We start from the raw sequence: 9,160 nt of genomic DNA on the forward strand, positions 1-9,160 counted from the left end.
TTTACAGAGTTCTGAATAAAAGTATATCTAAGTAGAATTATTAAAATTGTGTGTGTGTGTGTGTGTGTGTGTGTGTGTGTGTGTGTGTGTGTGTGTGTGTATGCCAGAGGAAAACCTCAGCTGACATTCCTCAGTACTTTCCACCTTGATTTTGAAGACTGGGTCTCCCACTGGCTTAGAACTTGCCACGTGGCATAAGCCAGCTGGAGAGTCAGCCCAAGGGATCTACCTGACTTTGTCTCTCCAGACCTGGGATCATACAAAGCACATACCATCAAGTCCAACTTTTGATTCTGAGTTCTAGGGAGCAAATTTTATTACTCATGTTTGCAGGGCAAACACTTTAGAAGCTGATTTATTTCCTAAAATACTTTGGAGGGTTTCATTATTCTATTATATAGTAAGATGAAAAATGGAGAGTCATTTTCATTACAAATATAATTTTAAAATCAAAGGGGCTGTTAGATCAATGTAGTTAGATAATTCTTGATGGGAGAGTGTTCAGATCCCAAAGAGCTCAAGGGTTAAGTTGCTGAAGTTTGCCTAAGATTTTGCACAACTTTCCAGATCTAGTAGCTAGGAATCTTATTACCACTCAGCTCAACAATGCTGACCAACTGTCTGTAGACCTGTTGAGGACAATGTGCCATTGATTTCAAATATCATTTAACTGGATTTGGTAAGCCATAATTCTTATTCTTTTGACAGATCCCAACTGACCAATGGAAGAAAAGAATCAGACTGCAGTGACCGAGTTTCTCTTCCTTGGCATCACAGATAACCTCCATCAGCAGATTGTCCTCTTCATCATCTTTTTCTTTGTTTATCTTGTCACCCTCGGGGGTAACCTGGGCATGATCACTCTCATATGGGTGGACCCCAGGCTGCACACACCTATGTACTTTTTTCTCAGCCACCTGTCCTTTGTAGATGTGTGCTCCTCTTCTTCCATAGCTCCCAAGATGCTGTGTGACATCTTTGCAAAGAACAAAGTCATCTCTTTTATGGGCTGTGCTGCACAGATGTGGTTCTTTGGTCTCTTTGTGGCAACTGAGTGTTTCCTCCTGGCTGCCATGGCATTTGATCGGTATACAGCCATCTGTAAGCCCTTGGTGTATGCACTCATTATGTCCCAGAATGTCTGTGTGCTTTTGGTTATTGGGCCTTATGTCATTGCTATTATAAGTACAATGACTCACACAACTTTAACCTTTTGCTTACCATTTTGTGGTCCACATATCATCAACCACTTTTTCTGTGATATTTCCCCATTGCTGTCTCTAGCATGTACTGATACCCAGATTAATAAGTTGGTGCTTTTTATCTTGGCTGGAGGAGTAGGTGTGCTCAGTGGTCTGATCATCCTGGTCTCGTATGTCTGCATCTTGATGGCCATCTTGAAGATTCAGACAGCCAATGGGCGACGAAAAGCCTTCTCCACTTGTTCTTCTCACTTGGCAACGGTCTCTATCCTGTATGGGACTCTTTTCTTTATCTATGTTCGACCTAATGCCAGTTCCTCCTTGAATATCAATAAAGTGATCTCCCTATTTTATACTGTGGTGATCCCCATGTTGAATCCCCTCATCTACAGCTTGAGGAACAAAGAGGTGAAAAACGCATTCAGTAGAACATTGGAGAGGAAGCACTTCCTAACAGGTGCTTAAAATAGAATTCTCTCTGTGACATACCTAAGTTGGGGAGCAAAATATACATTAAAGACCCCCGGAGTGAGAATCAGAGTTTGCAAGAGAGTCTTTGTTCTGCCCGATTACGGACTATTTCACAAACTTGTGACAGATTGTGATGGAAACTAGCTTACAGATGTAGCGATTTTATTGAATTTAACTGCTCATTGAAATGATTTTAGTTAACCATGCATCTTCAAGATGAGAACCATATTTTCAACACAATGTTTCAAGTCATGGAGGTGTTCCAAGTGAAACTGAAATTATGGCAAGTTTAAAATCCTAGTGAAAAATTTATATGTTTTGATATTTTGGCTAAACACAATCCCAGGAACAGAAAATGCATGTAGTCTTACTTGTTTCTAAGATCTATTTTTATGTATGAATGTTTTTCCATATGTATGTAAGTGTAACATGTGTGTACAGTGTCTGAAGTCCAAAAGAAGGCATTGGATCCCCTGGAACTGGAGTTATAGACAGTTGTGAGCTGACATTTGTGCGCTGGAAATTGAACCAAGTCCTCTGGAAGAGCAGCCAGTGCTCTTAACTGCTAAGCCATCTCTCCCCTCCCCTACTTATATTTCAAGATTTCCGGGGAAACAGTATTTTGAAAAATTTGCTACGTCTCTTCAGCTCTCTTAAACATGTTACTTGCTGAAACTTTCAAATGGAATGCAATGAGTTGCAATGTATCATTTAATGTAAAGAAAAAATAGACCATGCCTGTCTCTTTGTCTCTGGCTCCCTTTGTTTCTATTTCTGTCTCTCTCTTTGTGTCTCTCTCCCTCTCGCCCTCTCGTGTGTGTGTGTGTGTGTGTGTGTGTGTGTGTGTGTGTGTTTGTGTACACACACGCACATGCACGCACATGCGCACCTTGGCACACACACATGAAAGTCAGAGGACAACCTTAGATGTTAGCTTTCTCACTCTACATTGTTTGAGACAGGCTGTCTTGTTGTTGACCTGTTCCCCCCACCTCCCATTACCAGGGTAGCTGGCCCACCAGCTTCTGAGAAACATTTTGCCTTTGCCTCACATCCTGTTGTACAATCACTGGGGCTATAAATGTGAGCTACACATCATCTTCATGTGGGTTCTAGGGATCTGAACTCAGGTCCTAAAGTTTACATAGCAAGCACTTTAAAGTTTCAGCTATCTCTACTTCTGATAATACCTCTTCAATAGGCTTTTCTAGGTCCCGTCTGCCCCAAAACAAACATCCTTGACTTCACTACCATCTTATCTATGCCACCACTTTTTGGCAACACCTACATTTGAAAGCAACTTCTTTTAAGAATGTAACACACTAAGCGTAAATTGGAACAAAAATATCCATAAGCACCTTGCAATTTCACTGGTCATTGCAACTACAATACTACCATTGGACCAGATGTTAATATGTTAATTTCACGAGTAACAATATTCCACTAGTTTGAAGCGGCCCTATATTCTTATACTTTTAAAATAAAATGTATAAAAAAGAATGTCATTTTATTACTTAGCTATTTATTATTTATAGTGATCAGAAACTTGAGACCTTCTTGATAGTTTTAAGTGAATTTTTTGAAGGAGGAACAAATAAATAAAACTAATATCTCACAATGGTTTTGCTTATCCATGGTGGAACACGTCATGAAAATCATATGCAGACTGCTTTTTTTCCCTCATCAGTTTTTGTTAGTGTTTGTATATTGAATGTGTGGCCCAAGACAATTCTACTTTGTTCAGTGTAATCCAGAGAAGCCAAAAGTTGTACATCTGCTCTACAGCATCTACCTCCGCGAGACCATTTTGTTCTGTGTAGGTAAAGGCATATTGTAGTTTAGCAGGGAGGGAGGGTTTATGTTTTCTGTAAGGTGAGAATGTTCAGGGGAGCTGTTGAACCTCAATAACACTTGAATAGATGTCTTAATCACAGTTTTCAGTATTCAAGTCTTTTACAGTCTCAAGGTTTTGTTTTGTTTTTCTTTTTGAAACAGGATCTCACTGTGTAGCTCTGGTTGTTCTCAAATTCACTTTGTAGACAAGGCTGACCTCAAACTCACAGACATCCACCTGCCTCTGCCTCTGGAGTGCTGGGATCAAAGGCATGCACCAACATGCTTGGCTTCTTTCTTCCCAAATTTTGATCTGAGAATTGGAGTGTTGTGAATTCAACCTCTTTGTTCTTGCTTCTCAACATCCATCCTCAGCCTTTTCTTTTCAGCTTGCCTAGTCGCAGAGAGCAGGTGGTGGTCTTTTAAACTCTTTATTCCTTACTTAACTTAAAATTAGGTTGGTTATTTTTATTTAATTATTTTACATCCAGACCAGAGTTTCTCCTCTCTCCTCTCCTCCCAGTCCCCTTCTATCTCTATTTTGCCTCCCCCATCAATTCCTTCTCTGTTTCTATTCAGAAAAGGGCAGGCCTCCCATGGGTATTGACAAAACATGGCCTATCAAGTTGTAGTAAGACTAAGCACCTTGACTTGTGTTAAGGCTGAGCAAGGCAATCATTTATGAGGAATGGTTGGCTATTTTTTAAAAGATGCAAAATTTGCCAACTTATCTAAGAAAAATGCTCACAATCAATTATTAGGAAAAACGTCAAATTGAAACCACAATGAGACAACACCTCACTCCATTGTCATTGATTATTAAATAAAAGAAAGAAGAAAAGTCCCATGGAATGCCAACAAGACTGTGATAAAAGAAATAGTCAGAAGGTAAATTATTACAACCATTATGGAAAACATTATGGAAGTGGTTCAAAGTGGAAGTAGAAACACCATAAAATCTAGTAATACCACTAATGGGTACATATCTAAATGAAATGATGAAAGATCTTCACATTGATGCTCATTATAAAGCAATTAACAACTATCCAGACAGGAAATAATTATGTGTCCATCAACAAGTTAGAAAATATTGTATACAAATACAATCGAATAGTAATAATAAAAAACATTAAATTTTTCCGTTTATGACAATATGGGTATAGCCAAAGAATAATTGACATATTCTAATTAAAAATTAACTAAAAGTTAAAAGAAACAAAAGAGGGATCTCTTGGTAAAAAGATCCCATGGAGAAAGATACCACCCTCTCCTATGCATAGGCATACACATACATACATGCACATATACATGCACAATTTTCCCAGAAATGGTTTCTTTGAAATAAGACACATTTAGAGAATAATAACCAAATACTGCTGAGATCATGTTAATTTTACCCCTTCAGGTGTATGTAAGCCTTTGAGGTTTTAATTCTTTGGGGACCTGGCTCTGAATTGCATGCTCCCAGGATGAGGTCCCTGGTTGTGTGCAGTATCTGAATCAGAGATTCTCTCTTCATGTCCTGCATGGGAAGTTTATTTCTTCACCATTTGCCTAGAATCTCTCAAGAGAGGGTTCACCACCATGCATGGTGTTGAATCATTCTTCCATCTAAAAAATGGTCACAGCTTCTGAAGCAGTTAAAGCCATTGCAGAAGGAAGTGAGCACACCACATTTTAGACTATTAGATGCGCCTGAAATATGGAGGAGAAACATCAGGATATCTCTGAAAATTGAAACACAAATCCCCATTGCAGATACTCTGAAGGGATCAGACTTAGGCATTTTCTTCACGTTGTCATAAGACTAAATCATGGAATGTGTGCAGTTTTCTGAATTGATCTGCCTGGATTTTGAAAAATAATGCAAGGTAATTTTAATATGAATGTTCTGTATTGAAAAATCTCTAGGAGGTTTTAAGTTTCTCATGTTTTTCCTGCATGAATGGGAACAGAACATGATTATATGTGTGGAATATTACATAATAATTAAACTGAATTAATTACTTCACAATTTATACATACTTCAAAACACCACAATTGTACCTATGAATGTGAGAACTTTCATTGCCATTTACAAGAAATAATTCTCTAAGAGAAAGTAAATAATGTTCTAGAGGAAGATTAAGACCACATTAGACATGATGGGTGAGAGGATTATTCTTTTCACTCCATAGAAGACTCAAAGCAGCACATTTAAATGAGTACATAAATAAAACTTAAGTAGATAACTAGTGATTGATAATAAAACAGAAGAGGGGCATACTGTTTTATTTCTTATCTCCACATGAATATATGGTTGTATTTAATAACTAAAACTAGAAACATTCAGCAACAGATGATTCTAATGAAAATTAGTGTTAGTCTTTGATACTGCAATGAGGTAGCATTATACAAGTAACATTGATATGATAAGAAAATCACGAATTAAATAGTTGATGTCATGATCAACTCTAAAAATTGCATATTAAAATAACAAAATTGTGACTAACATGATTGTTACATTTTGTTTATTCAAAGAGGGACATAATTGATCCTCATAAATATTTTTTAATATAAATCATCCTACATATTGTTCTAGTAAATCTGAAACAGCTCATATTGTCTTAACTGAGTCACTTGTAAGTATTCTCTTGAGGGTTTTCCATGATTAAAATTAACAGTTGTTGTTTTATATATTTTATTACTATAGTTTATTTATCATGAATGACTTGAGAGTTCATGGAAAATATGTAAAACTTTTTATATTATTTAAACTCAGTAAATCTTAATCTCTACTTGACAATATCCATTGCATGGCAGATCTCTTAATCTCAGAGGAGGAAACTCTCATGTTAATCATATTCTTTTGTTAAAATTATGCATTTGGGGTGAGAAATATCAATCCTCCCTTTCATTTCTTACCTACTTGGCATCTAATAATATTGGTTCTTCATGCTCCCTTTAAAATAGTATCTATCCTATGGTTTATATATTTTTTCTTTTTAAAGGAAGATCTTTATGAATGTGAACACATTTCAAATCCAATTTTATATTTCATCTGAAGGAATTTTAGATCATATAGCTAGACAGTTCCTAGAGTTACAAAACTAAACGTATCAAAATGTTGCCCAAAATTTTACAGAATATTTATACAATTGTCCAGAAACAGAATCTAGAAATACTCTCCACCGCAGAACAACAATATTGTTCACCTCTCTGTAACAAACATGCTTAAGGCAACTTATCATTGAATTCAAACATTTGTAATCATTAGTGATAGTTTGTAATTAAAGAATACACGTTTGTCTCTCAACAGAACCCACTGACAATGGAAGAAAAGAATCAGACCACAGTGACCGAGTTTCTCTTCCTGGGCCTCACTGATCATCTTTATCAGAAGATTGTACTTTTCACCATGCTTCTCTTTATTTATCTTGTCACCCTGGGGGGTAACCTGGGCATGATCACTCTCATATGGGTGGACCCCAGGCTGCACACACCTATGTACTTTTTTCTCAGCCACCTGTCCTTCATAGATATGTGCTCCTCTTCTTTCATAGCCCCTAAGATGCTGTGTGATTTCTTTGCAGAGAAAAAAGCCATCTCCTTTGTGGGCTGTGCTGTACAGTTATGGTTTGTTGGTCTTTTTGTGGGAACTGAGTGTTTCCTCCTTGCTTCCATGGCATATGATCGGTATACAGCCATCTGTAAGCCCTTGCTGTATACTCTCATTATGTCCAAGAGGGTCTGTGTGCAGTTTGTCGTAGGACCTTATGTTCTAGCTGCTATAAACATCACAACTCATACAACCTTGACTTTTGGCTTACCATTCTGTGGTCCAAATGCCATCAACCATTTCTTCTGTGATATTTCCCCAATGCTTTCCCTAGCATGTGCTGACTCTTGGATCAACAAGATAGTGCTTTTTGTCTTAGATGGAACAATAGGAGTGTTTAGTGGTCTGATCATCACAGTCTCCTACATCTGCATCTTGATGGCCATCTTGAAGATCCAGACTACTGGTGGGAGGATGAAAGCTTTCTCTACTTGTTCCTCTCACTTGGCAGCAGTCTCCATCCTGTATGGAACTCTGTTCTTCATCTATGTTCGACCTAGTACAAATTCTTCCCTGGACACCAACAAAGTTATTTCTTTATTTTATACTGTCATGATTCCCATGCTGAACCCCCTCATCTATAGCTTGAGGAACAAGGAAGTGAAAGATGCTTTCAGAAGAAAAGTACAAAGGAAACATTTTCCAACAGATGGGTAAGGCTATTCTCTATGCCATGCCTTAGATGTCAATGACAGATAATATAGTTAAAAAGACATATAGAAGAAACAGTTTCTTCCAATTAATAGATTAGTTTTTAAAAATGGAGAATTTTCAATGTGTTTTACTGCCTGTCTTAGTCTCTCTGGCATGATTGGTGTTGTAAAATTATATGAAAGTGGTCTGAGAACATAAATATAAATATATGTATATTTATATAATAACAGTTATATAACAACATAAATAAAAACACATTCTCAGAGACAAAGGTAAATATCTATATAATATTTACTATGTCAATACTTCTTTGTTTGTGTTTTTCTTTTTTATTATTAATTAAATTTATTAATTTATTTTACATCTGAACCCCAGTTTCCCCTTCCTCCTCTCTTCCTATTCCCTCCCACCACTTTTCCTATTTCCCATCCTCCAACCTACTCCTCCTTCACCTCCATTCAGAAAGGAGCAGGTCTCTCTTGGTTGTCACCTAAACAGGGCATATCAAGCTGAGGTAGAACCAAGCTCCTGCCGCTGTAGTAAGGATGGGCAAGGCAACCCATTATGAGGGATAGGTTCCTGGAAGACAGCCAGTGTTAGGGACAGACCCTGCTTCCACCAATAGGAGTCCCACACGCAGATCAAGCTGCACAACTGTCACATCCTTGATTAGACATTAAAAAATTCTTAAAATCAAACCACCATGAATTTGAATTGAAAGAACGCAGTAGGGGCTAGAGAGATGATGGCTCATCAGTTAAGCATTCTTGTCCTTTCAGAGGGTTCTCAGCATCCATGTTATATGGTGCACAATCTCCTTTAACTCCAACCTCAGGGGGTCTGGTGCCTTCTTCTGGCCTCTGCTGGCATTCCACACAGATGGTATACATTCACACAGACACATGCACATAAGAAAAAAAAAATAAAACTCAAAACAACAAAAAACAAAACAAAACAAAAAAGCTTCTAAAAACAAGAAAGAAAGTGAGAGAAACTAGTTTTATGCAGGAGTTATGAATAAGACTGTAACCATATTCACAGCCAAAATGACAAATATTAGAAAATTCAGCCAATGAAGAGGCAGACAAATCACTGACCCAGAAATATATATTTTTAAAAATATGTGGGAAAAGTGTTCAGTGTGTTCATTTGATCATGTAGTTAAGCTAAACACTCATTGTGGTACTTTTTAATGGAGCTGAAACATTAATGGTTTTCAATGTTAGCAAAGCTGTTATTCAGTATGTATACTCATTCTTTCCTGCTGGAAGGCTCCATTTTCATAAATACATTTGGAAGTTCCCAATACAAATGATAGATTCAAGTGACTTACAGCCCAGAACAGTGTCCTCTAGAAATGCAGACCTTAGAAATAATAGTGTTAATGTAAACAAACAAACAA

At 37.3% G+C, this 9,160-nt stretch overlaps 2 protein-coding genes across 5 annotated transcripts in view; both read left to right on the plus strand.

Annotated features, from left to right (window-relative positions):
- Positions 1-2,647, plus strand: part of LOC102915608 (olfactory receptor 5G29-like) — a 30,866-nt gene extending 28,219 nt beyond the window's left edge. For all 4 annotated transcript variants that reach the window (XM_076569846.1, XM_076569847.1, XM_076569844.1 and 1 more), the window contains one exon: positions 709-2,647. In XM_076569846.1, coding sequence (XP_076425961.1) covers positions 723-1,667 — 945 coding nt within the window. In that variant the 5' untranslated portion in view covers positions 709-722 and the 3' untranslated portion in view covers positions 1,668-2,647. The remainder of the gene's footprint in view (positions 1-708) is intronic.
- Positions 2,648-3,220: 573 nt separating this feature from the next.
- Positions 3,221-9,160, plus strand: LOC102919125 (olfactory receptor 5G29-like). The gene has a single exon (XM_076569848.1). It carries the CDS (start codon positions 6,817-6,819, stop codon positions 7,759-7,761), a length of 945 nt encoding a protein of 314 aa, XP_076425963.1. The 5' UTR covers positions 3,221-6,816; the 3' UTR covers positions 7,762-9,160.

The sequence above is a fragment of the Peromyscus maniculatus genome, chromosome 4 (genome assembly GCF_049852395.1).
Source record: "Peromyscus maniculatus bairdii isolate BWxNUB_F1_BW_parent chromosome 4, HU_Pman_BW_mat_3.1, whole genome shotgun sequence".
Taxonomy (NCBI): Eukaryota; Metazoa; Chordata; class Mammalia; order Rodentia; family Cricetidae; genus Peromyscus; species Peromyscus maniculatus.

What these genes read in the sequence shown, in the direction of transcription:
- LOC102919125 (XM_076569848.1), top strand. Translation starts at nt 6,817, where the DNA reads ATGGAAGAAAAGAATCAGACCACAGTGACCGAGTTTCTCTTCCTGGGC.